Source organism: Mastigoproctus giganteus, chromosome 12, assembly GCF_048544385.1.
Source record: "Mastigoproctus giganteus isolate SK-2022 chromosome 12, ASM4854438v1, whole genome shotgun sequence".
Taxonomy (NCBI): Eukaryota; Metazoa; Arthropoda; class Arachnida; order Uropygi; family Thelyphonidae; genus Mastigoproctus; species Mastigoproctus giganteus.
Genome location: NC_143586.1, coordinates 127,158,467 through 127,181,664, shown reverse-complemented (window position 1 = coordinate 127,181,664; position 23,198 = coordinate 127,158,467). Strand labels below are relative to the sequence as shown.

The 23,198-nt window shown below is 36.9% G+C and overlaps 1 protein-coding gene across 1 annotated transcript in view; it reads right to left on the bottom strand.

The window, feature by feature from the left end:
- LOC150077407 (putative fatty acyl-CoA reductase CG5065) overlaps positions 1-23,198 on the bottom strand; it is a 227,872-nt gene that overhangs the window by 87,084 nt on the left and 117,590 nt on the right. Inside the window, exon 6 of the mRNA XM_090385889.1 lies at positions 21,733-21,910. Within this exon, the coding sequence (XP_090242015.1) occupies positions 21,733-21,910 (178 nt within the window). The remainder of the gene's footprint in view (positions 1-21,732; positions 21,911-23,198) is intronic.

Genomic DNA, 23,198 nt, shown 5'->3' with positions numbered 1-23,198 from the left:
AAGGAAGTAAGCAAACCCTTAGCCATAATTATGAGAGCTTCCTTGGACTCAGGGGAGGTACCCATAGACTGGAAATGTGCAAATGTAACCCCAATTCACAAAGGAGGATCAAAGGCTGACACAAGTAATTATAGACCTGTGAGCTTGACTTCTGTTCCAGGAAAATTAATGGAGGCACTGGTTAAAGACGCACTGCAGGATCATTTAGACAAGACTTCAGTTATAGCTCAGACACAGCATGGTTTTGTTAAGGGGAAGTCTTGCCTGACCAACTTGATTGGATACTATGATGCAGTCACAAAAGAATTGGATGCAGGGAATAACTTTGATATTATATACTTGGATCTTAGAAAGGCTTTTGATACTGTTGCACATGGAAGACTGCTACACAAATTGGAGCAGTGTGACATTGGAGGCAAATTGCTGCTATGGATAAAGGGGTGGTTGAGGGGGAGAAGACAGAGAGTGGTAATCAATGGACACTGCTCATCGTGGACTGATGTTATTAGTGGAGTCCCTCAGGGCTCAGTGTTGGGTCCATTATTGTTTTCTGTATTTATAAATGATATTGATGATGGTATATCGGGATTAATGTCCAAGTTTGCAGACGATACAAAGGTTGGCAGGGTTGTCAAGGACACTACTGACACTATGCTTCTGCAACAGGATCTGGAAAGGTTGAGCAGATGGGCTGAGAGGTGGCAAATGAAGTTTAACATTGACAAATGTAAAGTACTACACATGGGAAACAGCAACCCCAGAGCAACGTATCAACTCTATGGTACAACACTGACAGTGGTAGAGAATGAAAGGGACTTGGGGGTGGTTGTGCAGGCAGATATGAAGTTCCCTGAGCAGTGCAGACGGGCTGCAAGAGTAGCTCATGGAGTATTGTCAATGATATACAGGAATTTTTCCAGCAGGGATAAGGAGGTGATTATTCCATTGTATAAGGCGATGGTCAGGCCACACCTAGAGTACTGTATACAGGTCTGGAGGCCTCATTTCAAGAAGGATGTAGAGCTGCTGGAACGAGTACAGAGAAGGGCAACAAGATTAGTGAATGGAACAAAGGGGTGCTCTTACGAAGAAAGGCTTAAGTTTTGCAAATTACAGTGTCTGGAGACTAGGCACCAGCGAGGTGATCTGATAGAGGTGTATAAAGCCTTGAATGGTTTAAGCATGCTCAATGCTGATGGGATTCTTCCTCTAGCTCAGAATAATCACCTGAGAGGGCATAAATTCAAATTGAGGAAAGACAGATGTAGGATAGACGTGCGGAAATTTGCCTTTAGCCAGCGAGTGGTTGGTTGGTGGAACAGACTTCCATCCTTTGTGGTGGAGGTTGATAGCCTAAATAAGTTTAAGGCTCAGCTGGACAGGTATTTTGAACGAACAGAGGGGTGAAGTGGAAGTGGTTTTTTTTTTTTTTTTTTGGCTGATGCTGCATAAGCTTGCTTTCTTGCATCAAATGCCTCTACTAATGCTAATGCTAATGCTAATGCTGCTGGGTCGGTGTGACTAGAAAACGGAAGCCAGCTGGAGTTGTGAACATTAAAATCACCAAGGAAAATTACCTCACTGTTAGGAAAGTTGGACTGCAGAAAGTCAAGTTGCAAAGAGAGGAAGTCAAAGAGCTCCAAGTGATTAGTGGAGTTGGGAGAACGGTAGAGACAACAGATGAATTTGACACGATGAGGTAGAGAGATTTTAAGTCAGAGAAGATCAAAGAGAGGAGATTCCAAATTGCCAAGTCTCTGACAGGGAATATCAGAACGGACATATGCACAAGTACTACCTTTGAGGCGAAAGGAATCATACAGCGAATAATTTGGGCATCTGAGAATAGTTGAATCAACCGATAACTGAGATTCTGTCAGAAAAAGTACATGGGGTTTGGCAGACTGCAAGTGGAAATGGACATTGTTAAGATTAGAATTGAGACCACGTTTATTTGTGAAATTAATTAGGAAGTGCTTGGGAGGTTTAGATCTTTTTGCAGATAAGCTTGCTCTATTATTTTGACAATTCATGGTGTATTCAATAGTAAGAAAATGTGGGTGGGACATGAAGTATGAAGTAATGAAATTTTTGGATATGGCGTACATGTGGTAAGAATATACCCAGATCCTTGACATAACGTGGCCTCGCCAATGCTCCCCGCATACACACTACTCGGACTCCCTCCAGTCACTATCTGGCAGAGTAGAGGTAGCAAGATTATACACTAGCTGATCCGGAGGCCTCCTAGAGAGTTACCAATAGGTTCGGTCCGGTGTACTAACTAGCGGCCGGCCTGCGAACACCGTTTTAGAGCTGTACCCTCGAAATGTAAGGAATATTAGATCTCGCCACAACGTTCATCATAACCTCAAAAGTCATCAATCATACTGCATGATGGAAGAGATAGCGAAGTGTTGACCGGAACTTAGCTCTAGAGACAAAACATGGGTTCCGCCACTTCAAACCTCCAATAAGCAAAGTAGTGGTATTTCACCGGTTGATGAGAGTCATCTACCACCTAGTACTGCCTGGTAACATAGAGGGGTGGCGTTCCTCCATGTGGTGTGGGTGCCACACCTTGACCCCTGCTTATGTTGGTTCACACCTGGGTGGTCACCCACCATGTAATTGTGCATGATAGTTATACCCAGGATTACTAACAGTCCCACCATCGTGAAGGTGCAAGCAGAGGATTTGGCTGTCACAGACCATCCGGACTTCGTCGAAATTGGGTCCACTTTACTTGAGGTCACCCGAATATCAGTTCCATCAGCGTTTTAGACTCCCAGGTAGCAAGTATAGCTTGTCTGGCATATCTGCATATCTGTCACAGACATTCTGAGCAGTCCATCTGAACTGCTCAGAATGTCTGTGACAACCTCAAGGACCGAAGAGGAAGAATCCCATCAGCATTGAAGCTTTCAAGAGGAAGAATCCCATCAGCATTGAAGTCTGGAGACTAGGCACCTGTGAGTTGATCTGATTGAGGTCAAAAACTTGAGCCTTTCTTCGTAAGAGCAACCCTTTGTTCCATTCACTAATCTTGTTGCCCTTCTCTGTACTCATTCCAACAGCTCTACATCCTTCTTAAAATGAAGCCTCCAGACCTGTATACAGTACTCAAGGTGTGGCCTGACCATTGCCTAATACCAGGGGATAATCACCTCCTTATCCCTGCTAGAAAAATTCCTGTATATCATTGACAAGACACCATGAGCTACTCTTGCAGTCCATCTGAACTGCTCAGAAAACTTCATATCTGCCTGCACAATTACCCCCAGGTCCTTTTCATTCTCTACCACTGTCAGTGTAGTACCACAGAGTTGATATGTTACTCTGAGATTACTGCTTTCCATATGTAGTACTTTACATTTGTCAATGTTAAACTTCATTTGTTACCTCTCAGTCCATCTGCTCAACTTTTCTAGATCCTGTTACAGCAGCATACTGTCATTAGTGTCATTAACAACTCTGCCAATCTTCATATCATCTGCAAACTTGGACATTAAGCCTGATATGCCATCATCAATATCATTTATAAATACAGAAAACAACAATGGACACAACACTGAACTTTTAGAACCCTGAGGGACTCCACTAATAACATAAGTCCACGAAGAGCAGTGTCCATTGATTACCACTGTCTGTCTTCTCCCACTCAACCATCCCTTTATCCATAGCAGCAATTTGCCCCCAATTCCACACTGCTCCAATCTGTGCAGCAGTCTTCCATGTGAAACAGTATCAAAGGCTTTTCTAAGATCCAGATATATGATATCAAAGTTACTCTTTGCATCCAGTTCCTTTGTGACTACATCATAGTATCCAATCAAATTAGTCAGACAAGACTTCTCCTTAACAAACCCATACTGTGTCCGAGCTATAACTGAAGTCTTGTCTAGATGATCCTGTTTATTCTACAAACCACACATTAATTATATATATATATATATGTATATATTATTATTTTATCTTGCTATTGTGGTTTATTGTGTTTATTTTCTTAATTACGGGTGTTTTCTACTCATAGGTATTATGGTTAATACATTACTGGTCTTTAAGCTAGCCTAAACTCGGTTATCTTAAATGCCCAGGGCCTATTCATTTATTATTTTTCAACTTGTTACGTATTGCTAAAGAAATTGTCATATTAATTATAGATGAAAAACTGTAGCAATACTATTTTATGACAAAATGATAAAATATTAAACATTTTTATACATTTATTGTATTACATCTTTATACATATTTGTATTACATCACATGGTCGTCAATCCCCTACTTCATCGGGGGCTTTGAGCGGATTGACGGTCCATTCGATGTAATGCATTACTTACTTACCCGTTTCTGTTTGTATCTATCACAGCTTTGCTATTTTATCCAATACTGAATTCTAAGTTTCTTTTAAATTCCCATTTTTGTCCCTTTCCCATTGCTATTAGTTAAATAGGTATTATTTATTATAAATTTATTATGAACCGAATTAATATCCCATAATTTCTACAGCAACTGTGATAGAATACACAAAGCCCAACGGGTGAGTTTTTTAAAAAATTACAATAACTTTACTTACTTGATGTGTATAAGTGGAGGTCGTAGTGTCGAATCAGGAAAGTTTCCCATCCTACTTGATGTGTTTCGGTGGAGGTCATCGAGTCGAAAAAGGAATGTTTCGCACCCTTAACTTGTTTTATAGATGGCTATTTTTATGGCTTTGTCGCTTTAGCGTTTCCCTGTGTTCCGATGGTGTTTTGGCGGAAGTCCCCGAACTTCAGGCCAAGGTCTATTATGGTGGTTTTGTGGCAGGTTAAATGAATTTATTTAGTTGTGTATTTACAATATTTTTACATTTATTTTATGTCTCACCTCGGACAGTGCCGGTACCGCTTTTCCAAGGCGTAACAGCACTTGTTTGTCCAGAGGCAAAACTAGGGGTTTAATTTTGGCAATAGGTTGTAGTGCAGTCAGGCGACGAGCCTCGCCTGAGTGCAATAAACCTAGTAAATAAGGGGATACTCTTCTGAGTAATTACTATTATATTTTTAGTTGGCTTTTGATAAAGGTATATGGGTCTACATTGGGATGGTGTTTTCTAATATTTGCGTATATGGCAGTTCTTACGTGATATCTACTGTATTGTTTGGGAATTTTGTTTCTATCCAGCGTTATAATGAGTTTTTTAATGGCTATATTTCCACTATTTATATTGTTGCATATTTGTAATAGTCTGTTTGTCTGATTTCTTATGGTATTACCATGTATATGCTTTGCTATGTTACTTTCCCAGTGTGTGAGTTTTATTGTTTCGAAATTAAAATGATCTCTTTTATCATGGTGATGTGTATATATTTTGTCTGGGTGGATGGTAATTTCACTGTCTAAGTAGACAGCTTTTAAGTTGTTATCCGGATTTGTACATTCTATTTTAAGGTCTGCTGGGTAATAATTCTTTGCAATATTTATAAAGTTGTCATGGTTGAATACTATTACGTCATCAATGTATCTGTAGAATTTTAAACTGTCCGTAATGTTACTTTCATAATGGTGTAAGTAGAGGTTAGCCATTGCACAAGAACTGCTGGATCCCATAGCTATACCCCTGCTTTGTAAATACACTTTGCCTCCCATTAGAATGTAGTTTCCTTTGACGCTGATTTTTGTAAGGTCATTCCAGTATTGTTTTTTGCATTGTAGTATGTTGTGATATTTTTGGTAATATATCTGTAGTACTTCTATTAGGTTGTCATGCGATATGCTTGTAAAGAGGTTTTTAAAGTCGTATGTGTTTATACATTTAATATTATTGTTTTGTTTTTTTAAATAATCCAAATATTCTTTGTTGTTGTTGATAATTCTGGTGTTTTTAATTTCTTTGTTGATGTTTTTTAACTTGTCTTCCATGATTTTACTGGTATATTTGATATAGCTGTTTTTACCTGAAGTAATGAATCTTTTTCCCGTAGGAATCTTGTGATATTTTGGAATCCAATATATGTAGGGGTATTGCATTCTGTCTATTTTAATTTTAAGCTTTTTATGCATGGCCAATACTTTTTTGCTGATGCTGTTTGGATTGGAGTCTATGTACTTGTATGTTTCATTGTCATGCAATTCCTCTTTGATGGCTTCTATGTAGAATTTTTTGCAAATGATACTGAAATTATTGCTTGCTTTGTCGGTTCTAGTAATAACAAATTTGTTTTGTATTTCTTTGATTTTATTGTTGATATTTTTTAAATTTAAGTGATTGTTTTTTATATGATGTTTTTGCTTTGTTATGTTTTCCTTGAATTGGTCTAGTATGTTTTCAGTATTGGCGTTTATCCAACATTGGAATGATTCTATGGGTTCATTGTTTTTGTATGCGGCTTTGAATGCAAATTGTAACAGATCTGTGTATATTGATTTTTTAATATTTTCCAACCTAATTGGGGTGTTGGGTCTGAATTTTGTACCCTTTTTCATTGTTTCTCTTAGTGTTTTGTCTTCGATAATATTGAGGTCTCCTGTTACTATATGATTGTAATGTGTATTAATGAATTTTTTATTTCTACTTTCCTGGCAGTGACAAGGTTGTTCTCCTTCATTCATATTATTAATGGTGTTTTTGTAATTGCAGATGGTTAGTCCAATTGGCTTGGTGTATCTGTATCTAATATTTATTTGTGTGTTTTTGATGGGTAGGTAACATTTGTTATTATCTATGATATTACTTATATTAACTGTGTCGTATAAACGGTTTTGGTATTTGATTATGCAGTACTCTTTTTTAGTGCTTTCGTTGAAATTTATGCCTATTCTGAATTTAAATATATCTTCAAGTATATTGTTGAGGTGTATATTCTGTGTCTTTTTCTTTTGGTATATTTTGTTAAGTGCTTTAAGTTTGCTTATTTTAATAGAGAAAAGTATGTTGTGTATATTTTTGATGTTTATGGGGTTTGTATCCCATTCTGTTAATAGTTTTTCGAAGTCATTTATATTTATTGGTATTTTGTTGTTGTTTTTGTTGTATACCTGTAATTTTCCGTTTTTAATCCTGTTATATTGCCAGTTTTTGCTGATCTGGAAGATTTTGTAAGTACATGTTTCTGGGCTGGTGAATGCGAAGTTCCTTCCATTGAACCGATTGTTTAATCCATAGGGATATAGGGATTTGTATAAAAGAATGAACATATCTTCCATGATTTCTCTTTGTGTGTTGTTATCGATAATGGTTAGAATGGCAATGGATACGTTGGCGAAGTCATGCATTTTGAAATGTCTGTATTAGGTCAGACAAATACAATAACGAAATCGAATACAGACATTTCAAAATGCATGACTTCGCCAACGTATCCATTGCCATTCTAACCATTATCGATAACAACACACAAAGAGAAATCATGGAAGATATGTTCATTCTTTTATACAAATCCCTATATCCCTATGGATTAAACAATCGGTTCAATGGAAGGAACTTCGCATTCACCAGCCCAGAAACATGTACTTACAAAATCTTCCAGATCAGCAAAAACTGGCAATATAACGGGATTAAAAACGGAAAATTACAGGTATACAACAAAAACAACAACAAAATACCAATAAATATAAATGACTTCGAAAAACTATTAACAGAATGGGATACAAACCCCATAAACATCAAAAATATACACAACATACTTTTCTCTATTAAAATAAGCAAACTTAAAGCACTTAACAAAATATACCAAAAGAAAAAGACACAGAATATACACCTCAACAATATACTTGAAGATATATTTAAATTCAGAATAGGCATAAATTTCAACGAAAGCACTAAAAAAGAGTACTGCATAATCAAATACCAAAACCGTTTATACGACACAGTTAATATAAGTAATATCATAGATAATAACAAATGTTACCTACCCATCAAAAACACACAAATAAATATTAGATACAGATACACCAAGCCAATTGGACTAACCATCTGCAATTACAAAAACACCATTAATAATATGAATGAAGGAGAACAACCTTGTCACTGCCAGGAAAGTAGAAATAAAAAATTCATTAATACACATTACAATCATATAGTAACAGGAGACCTCAATATTATCGAAGACAAAACACTAAGAGAAACAATGAAAAAGGGTACAAAATTCAGACCCAACACCCCAATTAGGTTGGAAAATATTAAAAAATCAATATACACAGATCTGTTACAATTTGCATTCAAAGCCGCATACAAAAACAATGAACCCATAGAATCATTCCAATGTTGGATAAACGCCAATACTGAAAACATACTAGACCAATTCAAGGAAAACATAACAAAGCAAAAACATCATATAAAAAACAATCACTTAAATTTAAAAAATATCAACAATAAAATCAAAGAAATACAAAACAAATTTGTTATTACTAGAACCGACAAAGCAAGCAATAATTTCAGTATCATTTGCAAAAAATTCTACATAGAAGCCATCAAAGAGGAATTGCATGACAATGAAACATACAAGTACATAGACTCCAATCCAAACAGCATCAGCAAAAAAGTATTGGCCATGCATAAAAAGCTTAAAATTAAAATAGACAGAATGCAATACCCCTACATATATTGGATTCCAAAATATCACAAGATTCCTACGGGAAAAAGATTCATTACTTCAGGTAAAAACAGCTATATCAAATATACCAGTAAAATCATGGAAGACAAGTTAAAAAACATCAACAAAGAAATTAAAAACACCAGAATTATCAACAACAACAAAGAATATTTGGATTATTTAAAAAAACAAAACAATAATATTAAATGTATAAACACATACAACTTTAAAAACCTCTTTACAAGCATATCGCATGACAACCTAATAGAAGTACTACAGATATATTACCAAAAATATCACAACATACTACAATGCAAAAAACAATACTGGAATGACCTTACAAAAATCAGCGTCAAAGGAAACTACATTCTAATGGGAGGCAAAGTGTATTTACAAAGCAGGGGTATAGCTATGGGATCCAGCAGTTCTTGTGCAATGGCTAACCTCTACTTACACCATTATGAAAGTAATATTACGGACAGTTTAAAATTCTACAGATACATTGATGACGTAATAGTATTCAACCATGACAACTTTATAAATATTGCAAAGAATTATTACCCAGCAGACCTTAAAATAGAATGTACAAATCCGGATAACAACTTAAAAGCTGTCTACTTAGACAGCGAAATTACCATCCACCCAGACAAAATATATACACATCACCATGATAAAAGAGATCATTTTAATTTCGAAACAATAAAACTCACACACTGGGAAAGTAACATAGCAAAGCATATACATGGTAATACCATAAGAAATCAGACAAACAGACTATTACAAATATGCAACAATATAAATAGTGGAAATATAGCCATTAAAAAACTCATTATAACGCTGGATAGAAACAAAATTCCCAAACAATACAGTAGATATCACGTAAGAACTGCCATATACGCAAATATTAGAAAACACCATCCCAATGTAGACCCATATACCTTTATCAAAAGCCAACTAAAAATATAATAGTAATTACTCAGAAGAGTATCCCCTTATTTACTAGGTTTATTGCACTCAGGCGAGGCTCGTCGCCTGACTGCACTACAACCTATTGCCAAAATTAAACCCCCCCCCTCTCCCATAGTAAGAGGCTGTATATATGTATATAGTTTTGCCTCTGGACAAACAAGTGCTGTTACGCCTTGGAAAAGCGGTACCGGCACTGTCCGAGGTGAGACATAAAATAAATGTAAAAATATTGTAAATACACAACTAAATAAATTCATTTAACCTGCCACAAAACCACCATAATAGACCTTGGCCTGAAGTTCGGGGACTTCCGCCAAAACACCATCGGAACACAGGGAAACGCTAAAGCGACAAAGCCATAAAAATAGCCATCTATAAAACAAGTTAAGGGTGCGAAACATTCCTTTTTCGACTCGATGACCTCCACCGAAACACATCAAGTAGGATGGGAAACTTTCCTGATTCGACACTACGACCTCCACTTATACACATCAAGTAAGTAAAGTTATTGTAATTTTTTAAAAAACTCACCCGTTGGGCTTTGTGTATTCTATCACAGTTGCTGTAGAAATTATGGGATATTAATTCGGTTCATAATAAATTTATAATAAATAATACCTATTTAACTAATAGCAATGGGAAAGGGACAAAAATGGGAATTTAAAAGAAACTTAGAATTCAGTATTGGATAAAATAGCAAAGCTGTGATAGATACAAACAGAAACGGGTAAGTAAGTAATGCATTACATCGAATGGACCGTCAATCCGCTCAAAGCCCCCGATGAAGTAGGGGATTGACGACCATGTGATGTAATACAAATATGTATAAAGATGTAATACAATAAATGTATAAAAATGTTTAATATTTTATCATTTTGTCATAAAATAGTATTGCTACAGTTTTTCATCTATAATTAATATGACAATTTCTTTAGCAATACGTAACAAGTTGAAAAATAATAAATGAATAGGCCCTGGGCATTTAAGATAACCGAGTTTAGGCTAGCTTAAAGACCAGTAATGTATTAACCATAATACCTATGAGTAGAAAACACCCGTAATTAAGAAAATAAACACAATAAACCACAATAGAAAGATAAAATAATAATATGTACTCTGTTCGTACCCGGGCATTGCTAAAACAGCTACTGGGACAACAGAAAAATCTAGAAATAATTTAAGGAAAACCACTATAAAAGTATATTAAAAGTTAAATACAACATAAATTATCATATTACTAAAGAATAATATATATGTATATATATATATATATGAATATTATATGTAACCCCTTAAAGGTAATGTTTAAAATGTTACATAGTATAAAAAAGTACTCAGTAGATGAAATTGTTTCAGGAAATGAAAGATTAATGAGTCAGGTATGACAGATGCACCTAAAAGTGCAAAGAGTATCTATACTATAAGTTTGTATTAATATATTGAATAAAGTAGCATAAATGGATGTGAAAGTTGCAGAAAGTGCCTGTAACTAGAAGGGTGAGGATAGTTGAAAAAGAAGTGTAGTAGCGAAAGGTGAAAGAATGTTAATATCCTAAAAGTGATGATGAATTAAGAAAATTATGGGCTAAATTACTAAGCCAATAGAAGGTTTGATGACAGCTGTACCACTTTCTATTGTTATTTCTATTTTTAATCTTTATTTTCGTTTTATTGGTATTTCGCCATACTAATATTCTTTTACAGTTCTCCAACCTTCTATTGGCTTAGTAATTTAGTCCATAATTTTCTTAATTCATCATAACTTTTAGGATATTAATATTCTTTCGCCTTTCACATATCTACTACACTTCTTTATCAACTATCCTCACCCTTCCAGTTACTGGCACTTTGTATAACTTTTACATCCATTTATGCATACTTTATTCAAATATATTAATACAAACTGATATATATCAGTGTGTGTATATATATGTATGTATATAATAGCTGTGTGTATATATATATATATATACACACACAGCAATAGCTCGCTTAGCACAGCTTCAAACAGCATGGGTTTCACTATAACATGGTTTTCAATTAAATTTGTCGTAGTCTAGGTACAGTACATATATGCCATGGCGCCAACTCTATTGTCTATCATGCACATGTGACAATAGCTCCCTTCAGGCAGTCAGCTGCAATGTGCAACAGTGTTCAGTATTCTTAATTCCATCCTGACAAGACGATATGATAATTTTTAAAACTTTTCATTTCAAAATTTATTTTTTACCCCTTTAAATATGATCAAATATATATCTGCATCTTGGCTAGAAATCACTGCCAACAACATGCATTCTGTTTGACAGAATGTTTTGCACCATTTGGTAAATGATTTCACTGGCTTTGAATCGCAAATTCAGATAACTGCCGAAGACAATGTGAAGGTCGGAAAAGACTTGGGATTTGAAATGTTGGACACTGCCAATGTACGTGAGTGCATCGACTCACATGCAACTTAGATGATGCAACTCTCCTTGAAATTGACGAGCAAACTGCATATGCAGAAGAGGAAAACAATTCTGAAGTGGATAACACTGAAGTGCCACCAAAACAATTTTCAACAGAAGAACTGGAGAAAGTTTTTTCGGGGTTGACATGCGAGGCAATTATGAATGGAGATCCGAATGTTGAACATAGCATCAAGATACGGCAAATTTTACAAGAATGGATTCAATGCTAGAAAGACTTGTACGCCGAGAAAAAGAAGAGATGGCTTCACCGGACTTCACTATTGAAATACCTAAATAAACAACTGCTTTTTTAAAACTTTTTTCTCATCTCTCATAATGTTACCTTTTCATTAATAAAATTTTTGCAATATTTTTTTTAAATTTCAAATCCTTTTAATTGGCTATCAAGTGCAAATTGTTTATAGATTTATTATAATTTTTTTATAGACTGTTTCTCTGGTACACATTCAATTAAAACCCATTATAATTATACCTCAATCAGCATGGTTTCACATAACACGGAATAGTTTCTGTACCAATTATCAGTGCTATGCGAGGTATTGCTGTATATATAAATTGCAATGCTGACCTTACGGTATGTATATTTTGTATCCCCTATCAAGTTTAAGTTACAGTAGAACTTCAATTGTCCATCACACTATTTACCGCCAGTCTCTGTTAACTATCACTATGCCTATGTATATAAAGTGCTTAGCATCATAATACACAGCCATTTCTGAATAAACAGAAAATTTTTAAGGTGGCATCGTTTTAGGTTATATCTCATATTGTGAATACCTTCACAACGAGTTGCCATGATATTGCACTACTTCGAATAAGTAACGCTTCACCTAAGGAGAAGACTTCTCCTTAGGTGAAGACTGTTTTTGCCATCATTGCATCACTTGGGTACCTACCCACTCACTGAAGAAGGGCCAAATAGCCCTGAAACAGTGCTGTCTGGGTGGTGATACCTATCTGAGAATAAGTAACATTAGTCTTCTCCTTAGGTGAAGCGTTACTTATTCGAAGTAGTGCGATATCATGGCAACTCGTTGTGAAGGTATTCACAATATGAGATATAACCTAAAACGATGCCACCTTAAAAATTTTCTGTTTATTCAGAAATGGCTGTGTATTATGATGCTAAGCACTTTATATACATAGTCTAAATTTGTTCGCAGCTTGAGGCTCTAGCCCTAAATGCGCCTTAGTCTAAATACATCACTATGCCATAATGCATTGTAATATTGGTGCCATATGTCACTCAGTCTTTGTTTACAACTCACTATACGGTTGCACATTCATCTCTTGTTTCATATTTTAATAATTTTTAATTAGTAAACCTATTGAAATGATAGACAAACATAAGCAAGTAGTGTTGGGATTATCACAATAGTTGAAATAATCAATCATCTTAAGAAAAGGTGAAAGTGCTACAAGTATAGCATCAGTTTATAGAATAAGAAGAACAACAGTAAATGATATTAAGCATGATGCAAACAAATTTGAAAACCACGTGTCAAAAATGGAAACCACTGACTGTAAGGTAAGGTGTATTTAGTGTCAGATGGCACCAGGGGTTCTCCCCATCTCCGAGTAGTTTTCATTGTGGGTGTACCAGTTTGCTGGAAATGCTAGAGATTTAAAAGTATACGGATATTGTATATGTGTAGTGTCACGTACCATCGTTCATCTGGTCATTTATCCACTGGACCCCTGCTGAGGCCCACCTTCGCCCCATGCAGGCAAACCAGGAACACAGTAGTTTCACTCTGGCAGGTCCTGCCTCCTAATTTCCTGAGATTTCAGTGGCTAGGACCTAAAAAAAAAAAACATTCGCGTGCTCTTTTATATGCATGTATGTACAGCCAGATCCATATATATGCAATACATATATCCATCATCATCAGTTTTTGATGATCGTTACGTGAGGGGGATACCGCTTGCATAATAAAGGCCAAAAATATGGGCAAACGGTAATTTGGACATAATTAAGTTTTTGTGCGTGGGGCATTCGCTGGCATAAAGACAGAGTGGGTGAGAGACTGAAGGCTGGAGGGATTAAAGTAGAAATATGGGGATGATAGTGTAGGCAACCCCTGCTGGTGGTGTCCAATCTGGTGTCATGTCCGAGTTGTCATCTATGGGACCAGGATTTCGTCCGTGCTAGTCCTTTACCTTAGTGTGGTTTATTTCCTAAGTCTTCCAATTCTCAGGAATGTGTCTTGTTCACATAGACCCAGCTGGTGGGGGTGTCCAAGTTTGGTAGTCATCTCCATTTGTCATTCATGGGACGTGGGTCCTGTCCATATCAGTCTACTTTTGTTTCCTGAGTTTTCTAATTCTTGGGGGTAGGTCCTTTCTGGTGTCCCAGTCCAAGCAAGCTGAAGAACAGATGTTCTCTGGTTATAGTGGTAGTGGGTTGTGGGCTGCAGTGATTTGGTTTCTCCTCCTCGCGAACAGTGCCTGCACATAATCCGAGAAGGCTTGGTACTCCTCCTTCGTGTCTAGGATGTTATTGTTTGTTATTTGAATTTTAGGAGCATTAGCAACTAAGGCCATATTGCTCCGGGATATGTGGTGGTCATTCCCTGATCTTTCCGCATCCTCCGTATTTGGTGGTGACGGGCTCGAACCCCTGTCTAATCAAGAAGCATGTGCTACACACTGCTGCTCCTTCCCACCTGGCTACGGAGGCGCCCTCGTGTCTAGGAGGTAATGTTCTTGTTCCTGTGGTAAGTAGTGGATCCTGGTGAATAAAACACCACATAGGTCTTCACAGAGCCGGCAGTCATACATGAGGTGCTGCCAGCTCTCCAGCCCCCCCCTTCCTTTACGCGTAACCATGGCTGCATAGCATCTTATTTTTTCACAGAGATGTTTCAGATGGTCTTGAAATGACAGGTTTTGGTCCAATATCACACATCTAGGTATTTCAGTTGGTTAGAGAATTTGATTGTTTTCTGCTCAGTTTTTATTTGCAGATGCCACCTAAGATAAAGGCATCCCTTTAGTAGGATGGAGTTTGTTTTTGTGGGGGATATTTTGAGTTGGTTTCGGTTTGCCCATTCTTGGAGAGTGGTCAGGGCCTGATTTGCAAGGACCTCTAACGTGGCTCGTGAGTTTGCCTGAATCATCAGAATGAGATCATCCGCGAAAGCCTGAGATTGTACTTCATGGAGTTCAATGTTAAGAAAGGTGCCCAAGATATTTCACAGTAGTGGGCCAGGAACCAAACCTTGAGGGCAGCCCCGATGGACATGCCTGGAAGGTGTGCCATAGGGGAAGGTGACTTTGATGGTTCTGTTGGTTAGGTAACTTTTGATGATGTTATAGAGGTTTTTCGGTATGTTGGTTTTGCGCAGCCTCACCAGGATGCGCGGCCACCAAAGTCAATCGAACACCCCAGCGAAGTAAGTTTAGAACAGTTAATGTTGAGGTTGCCAGGAACTCTTCCAACCTGGTCCCGTTTCTGGTACCCTGTCTATATGGGGTATGGCTGTGCCACATTGACGACCGGGTTAACATCTGCTCTCACGATGATTTTTGCATTTGGGAGCATATCACTAGCCAGGCTTAGGTACCTTACTGCGAAGTCGATATCCTCACCCAGATGGCAGTAAAGGGCTATGACATAAAAAGTTATCAAAGCCATGGTGAGCTGGGCACATGCGGCCCAAGATGTGCATAACTGAGTGATTTTGGTCACCGTTATATCCGGGTTTCTTACCAAGACTGCCCATGGGGTGTCATCCCTCATTTGGACTATTTTGTATGTTATGGGATAGCCCCCTGACAGCCTTCATATGTACATATGGTTCTTGTAGTATTACTACGTCAATGTTTTCTTCCACCTTCTTGCGGATTTGATAGGCAGTCACCTTGGCTCTATGTGTATTTATCTACATGAATTTAACTTCTGTGATGTTATATTTTTTAGGACGTGTTCCATAGTTGAGTCTTGATTAGAATAAACTCTTTGCTTTGAGGTATGTAGGACATTGACCATCACTGATTGAATGTGCACTATCTAACTTTAAACCCTTGTAGTTTGCACAGGTTGGGTCGGTGTTTTTGTTTGGGCAGTCACGGATGACGTGGCCTTTTGTCGAACAATGCCTGCACGTGGTAATTGTCTGGGTGTATGTGTGGGTTGTATGCCCAATTTTGCAGCACCTGTAATAGTTGAGCACAGTCACATGCTCCCGAAAGCGGTGACTGCCCCAGTTAACATAGATTCTGTTCTGGGTGCTTAAAGTCCTCCACAACATGGGCACAAGCTCAACAACCCAGTTCTGGCGGCTTCCATCCCTTGACTTGGTTATATACTTGGGCATCACTAGGTCTTTCTTCCTTATTCCTGTTCAGAAATATGGTCTGTTGTTGTTGTTGTTGTTTGGTTTTTAGGAGCATTAGCAACTAAGGCCATATTGCTCCGGGAATATGCAGTGGTCATTCCCTGACCTTTCCGCATCCTCCATATTTGGTGGTGACAGGCTTGAACCCCGGTCTAATCAAGAAGCGTGTGCTACGCACTGCTGCTCCTTCCCACCTGGCTACAGAGGTGCCCAGAAATATGGTCTGTAGATTTCTTTGGAATAGCTCCTCTAATAGTTGGTCTGGGGTAAAGTCTTTGACCAGGTCGTATATTACGATTGAAGGGTCTCATATTTTTGGCGCAGCAGCAGTTAGTGCTAGTTCAGATATTTTCGGATTTTCTATTATTCTTTGTGCTTCCTCTCTTGTTTCCGTTTCTATCAGTAGTCCGACGTTCCTTGTTATCCTTACAGCCTTTATTCCTGTTGTCTTAAATTCTTCATTTAGGTTAGTCATTATTTGGGATTTGAGTTGTTCACTGGACTGGTTGTCGTTGGGTTTTGTTGGTCGTAGAACCACTAAGTTTGGTTGTTTAGGTAGGGTCTTTCTGTCCTCAGTGCTTGTGCATATGATGGAGTGCACTGTAGCATTTGTTTGTCTCTATCCATGTTTTGTGCTTCCAATATTGCCTCTGCCTTCTGTAGTTGGCCGAATATGTTAATTAAGATGGCTTTGAGTTTATTCCATTGGTGTACGATTTCTGCTCATAGTAGGGATGCTATTCTGCTGCTGTTTTCCTTCATCAGATTTTCTAAGACCGTTCGCAGCAGTAATGTTTGCTCTGGAATGGTTCCCTTTGGTAGTGTCGAATTGAGTTTAGTATTTTCTGACGGCTTGGGTTGGTCGTCTGTTCCTCCTGGGTATTCATGCTGATCCTTCATTTCGCTGGCACTCCATGTTTTCTGGTCAGATTTTGGTACTGTTCCATTTTTATTTTTTCTTTTGGCAATTGGTCTATGATCCTCTTCCTGTCGCTCTTCAATTTGGCTGAGGGTGCCAATCTCAATGACTTCCATGTCATTTTCATGCATTTTATTTGTTTTTCTGGACAATCAGAATTGTCCAGTTTATCGAGATGATGAGTGTTTTCCTAAACAGGTCTCTTCAGGAGTCACTGAATGATGCCTCACATGAGTCCGCAAGTTAATTTGGAGAGGTACACTACTGTCTGTGTGTTTTTCCTTCCCCCACTAAAACACTGGGGGGGAACAGCCGAGGGTAGAAATTCCCCTAGAATGAATAAGAAACTTTCCTTAGCAGTTTCTGGGGATGCTAAAGACGATGGTCAGATCAAAAAAGTTGGGAAATGCACGAGAGAGAAGTTCCACTTCAGTTCCTTCCCCCTCTCTGCCATGAAAGTTTATGGTGGGGGGGAACGGTCACTGAATGCAGAATTTGCAATTAAAGGTTAACTCAGTCACAAGAAAGTTGGAGCTCTCGTTCAGCCCAGGGTACACGCTAGTGGGGGATCCTTCCCCAGTCAAGGGCCAGATCCTAGCGCAGCAGCCGGTTATACGGGAGCACTTCTCTATTTTCCTTCCGCAAGCCGCATGGTGACCATACAGTCTCGAAACAAAGAAAAAACAGAGAATAACACTAGTATCTGGCATAATTCCCAATAGAATAGCAAAAGTTTCTCACCAAGGCACTCCAATAAGATTAGTCTTCTTGTGGGAATACATTGTAGCACTTACACTGTTGATTAAACAAATTTTTTAAACTAATTTCTGCAGAGCGTCGAACAACACATCTGCACTAAATGGCAGCCATATTGGCATTTTCGTTGTAAGTTCACCACTGACGGTAATGTTAAAAGTTGTAAAACAATGAAGCTTGCTAAAAATGAACAACTGGATACTGCAATGTTTCATTGGTTTGTTCAAAAATGTAGCCAAGGAATTCCATTATCGGAACCTATAATAATCGAAAAAGCCATAGAAATCAATAAAAAACTAGGCGGAGATCCTTCATTCAAGGCTAGCATTGGGCGGTTGGAAAAATTTAAGTTTCACCACGGTATTCGACAGTTGTCAATTCAGGGTGAGAAGCTAAATGAAGATAGCGCAGAAATTTCTGTTTATTGTGAAAAACTACAGAAGGAAACAGCTGATTGAAGTTTGATTAAAGACCAAATATACAAATACGATGAGGCGCTTTAATTGGAAAGCACTACCTCAAGACACTGACCTCAATGACTGAATATATGGCACCGGGATAAAAGATTGCATCGCTATAATGGTATGTGCTAATGCCAGCAGTAGTCATAAATTGAATTTGGTTGTTATAGGAAAACTAGAAAGGCCTAGATCAATTAAAAATATTAATTTAAATGCTTTGCCAGTTAAATATTTCTCACAAAACAATGCGTGGATGAGCCAAGATATTTCATGATTGGTTTCATAAAATATTTGTACCACGTGTAAGATCACATTTGGCATCAAAAGGTTGGCTACAATATGCAATGCTACTGATGGGCAATGTGCCTACTCACTCCATACATGTATGTGATTTAAAAAGTGATGATGGCAAAATATCATACCGCTTTCTGCTAGCAAACACGACATCTCTGATTCAACCAATGGACCAAGGTGTGATTAAGAGTATGAAACATCGTTATCGTGAAATGTTTGTTCAAAAACTTGTTTTGGCAAAAAATATGAGGGCTGTTCCAAAAATACGCGGCCTGGCAACACTGTTTCGTTTCTATGGAAACGAGTGAAGAGTTTGCTGTCTAGGAATGTTCCCCCACCTTTTCTTAGTTTGTGCAAGTGTGTCATGTAGTATTCATTTTTGTGTTCATTATAACAGGTGAAGTGTGTTTTATGATGGGGGGGATGAGAAAGATATTGCGTTAATTATTAGACAAAGAATCGCAATTGAATTTTGTGTAAAGTTAGGCAAAAGTGATCAGAATACATTTGAGATGATTCAAGAAGCAAACTGTGAAGAAGCTTTGGGCAGAAAAGCCATATTTAAATGGTGGAAGCATTTTAAGGACGGAAAAAAAAGGATACGAGATGAACGAAGAAGCAAGCATCCATCAACCTCAGTGAACAATGAAAACATTGAGGAAGCCGAAATGTTATTGAAAGGAAATAGACGTTTATCGATTCATGATCTGGCAGTTCAATTGAATATTGGTGTAACAAGATGTCACGAAATTGTAAAGACGCACCTTAACATGTCACTCGTTTGTGCAAGATGAGTACCACGCAATCTTACTGCAGAACAAAAAGAATGCTGTGTTGAATTTTATCAAGCCTTTATTGACAAGGTGGAAGAAGTGCCCGACTTTTTGAATAAAATAATCATGTGTAATGAGCCCTGGATTAAACATTTTAATCCTGGGTCCAAACAGCAGTCAAGCATATGAAAACACCACAATTCACCACCTCCAAAAAAATTAAGTTTTTGATTCATGAAAAAAATTTGTTGATTTTGTTTTTTTGACGCCCACGAAATAATATTGCACCACTGGGTTCCTGAGAAACAAACTGTAAATGGAGAATATTATGCTAACAACATTGCGAGTTCACCTCAAATGAGCAATTCACAAAAAAAAAAAAAAAAGACCAGAACTGCTTAATCAACACAATGTGATTTCTAGCCTCAAAAAAAGAGTTGAGAGGAAAAAATTTAACACAAATGAAGAAGTTAAATTTGCCACATCCACTATCATGCAATGCCTATCAGAAAATGGGCTGCAGCACCTGTTTCAGAAGTTAGTGAACTTCTGTAAAAGGTGTATAGAATGTGAAGGACGCTATTTTGAAAAGGAGACACATACCAGCCTCCCAAGTGACTCAGACTCAGAGCAATGATCTCAGTCCGTGTATTTTCGGAACAGCCCTTGTAAATTATATTTGATAGAGTTTTGGAAAAGCTACACTATAAAAGATGCAATTTTCAATGTCACTGATGCCTGGAATGACGTTCCAGTTCAAACAATACAAAGAAGCTGGAATAAGTTGTGGCCTGAAATAAATTCAACTGATACAGAAAATATTCCAAAAGAAACTGAAATTTTGCAGCAGTTATATTCGAATGTTCCTGGTTTTAAAAATATTTCGATGGAGGAACTAAATGATTAGCTGGATATGGACAAAATGGACATCAGATGCAAAATTTTAGACGATGATAAAATTGAGCAGAGTGATGACAATTTTGGATGATTCTGAAACTGAAGAAGAAAAAGCTGCTGCTAAAGGAATAACAAACATAATTAGCCACAATGAAGCTGAAACTATGTTGTCAAAGTGCATTGAGTAGTTCGAGGTACAAGAAGAAGGAAATGTTACATGTGTTACTTTTGTGTAAAATTCATAACATTGCCTCCCAAAAGGCTCGAGGGGTAATGAAACAAAAGAAAACTGACTTTTTTAGAAAAAAAATTTAATTATGTAATATTGTTTTCTTTTAAATTTTTTATGATGTCACTAGACCAATGTAAGTCAAAATATTGAAAATAGGTACATATCTGTACTATGATTTTTCAATGACTCGGTAAAAAATAAATAATAATTAAAGTTTAATTAAATTTCATTAGGTTATGTATTATGTAATAAAATAAACAAGTCAGATGACCCAGTCTATTGTACAGTGAGTTCTGCTATAATGCACATTTTCACAATGCGAATTTGCTCCAACGCGACTGATATATTAGGAAACGATGCAAGTATAGTGCGATTTCGTCTGCCAGTAACACTAAGTGAATGCAAAACCCAGCACCAAGCTGAACATAGCAACTTGTGCAGCAATACATATAAGTTTTCAAAGTTTAAAAAATGTCAAATATCAAATGTGTGAGAGTGTCAGTAAATTGCTTGATTCTCTTGTCAATTTTTCAATCTTGTCAATTCTTGCCTGTTTTACTGGATGAAACGCCCAGTTTCTGGGGGGATGGACCTTGCTACCTAGGCACAGATGGCAAGGCTAATCACCATGGAGTGAAAAAAGCCCATAAAAGTTCTTCACATCATTGACTGTATTTGATCCTAAGCCTTTTCCACCCGGTGTGGGGAAAACAGTGACAATACCATTGTGCTACATGTGCAGACTAAACTTGATATAATAATGAAAATAGAACAGGGCATAAGTAGGAGTGTATTAATGGCAGAACATAACATTAGATCATCACCACCATGTTTATGTTTTTTTATGTGCAATTAATAAAATTGCATTCTTAATCTCTATTTCTTATTTAGCCTGATTATTTCTGCATTAAATATATTAAAAATAAAACTTTCTAGATAATGGAAAAATTGAAATAATGGCACCTTGAATCCACGAAGGTGCCATTATTGTAAAAGTCTATTGTATTTGAGATTAGTAAAGTAAAACCTAAATAAAGTACCTACAGGAACTGGTTCCTTCCATGAGGCGGTTACTATCGAAGGACGCACAATAGCAACAGGTAAACTTCCACACTCTTCAACTAAGAGTGACTCTGCCAGTGCTTTAGTGAAAATATATGTATTAGGTATGTCTCCAAGTAGCTTAGGAGTGAGAGATGTAATCATGTCTTTATCCATCCACCTACTCAGAGAAAAGATTGGTTAACTTGCTTTATATAATCAGTTATAACACTTAATCACAAAAAATTATAGACAGTTGATATCAGTAACACAACTTTATGTTTACTGCCTAACCATAACAGCCCTTTTATACAGTCAACTTTACTTTCACTCCATACCACACCACATTGCTTGCACACCATACTACAGCATTGTGCTTGCACTGCCTTCCACTCCATATTCTATTCTTGTAGCCACAAACAAAGTTCATTACCTATTCAAGGGTAATTTTATATTTTTTTTCAATAGTATGAACCAGAGCTGTCATGCTCAATACGTTCTATGTTGATATCAATATTTGTAAAATCGTTTAGCATTTTTTTGTTAAATTTCTTTTAATAAATGTATTTAATTTTTAATTGCATTTTAATTGTATTCAATTGATTTTTAATTGCATTTTAATTGTATTCAATTGATTTTTAATTGGTTCAATTGATTTTTAATTATTTTTAATTGTGTTCAATTGATTTGTAATTATTTTTAATTGTGTTCAGTCGATTTTTAATTATTTTTTACTGTAATGTAAGATTTTCGATTTTTTTGTTTTAATTGCTGGAGAGTATCATACAGAAGTGTTCTACGTATTATATTGAAGGAAACTTCTCTTATTATTTTACAAATATTTTTTTTTCAATGAATTACTGCAAAAAAGAAAGTTTTCAATGCTTGTTCAACATCGTTTTTAAAAACCAACAGTATATTAAATCCAAGGCAGTGTACAAGACATCTTGACATAAAACATAAAATGTAATGTGAATGGTGGTGATAAGAAGGGGCAGCTGAAAGAGAACATTTATTGGTAGTGACAGTATGAGTATGGAGTAGTCGTGGCATAATCAAGAGGTCATAATCAATTATTTTGATTATAGCAAAGCATTTGATTATTTCCATTATATTCATATCATTCAAATGATTCATTCAATTATGGAAAATCATTTGGTATGAAAAATCATTTGAATACATCATTCAAATGATCAGCAGTTAGTAACTACTAATCATTCAATTTTAATTATTGAAATCTCTCGATTACTAATGATTCATATTTTTTAATTTTTTTTTTATTAGTTGTTGGCACGTCGACTTCTGTGGCCATAATGCACCTCCCAAAGTTTTTGCATTTTACTCTGATCCAAGCCCAAGGCAGGATTCGAACCTGCAATCTTTGGGTTGCCAGGCAGGCACTTTACCCACCTGGCTAGCTCGGTCAGCAATAATTCAAATATGCCCACCACTAGTATAGACTGGAAAAA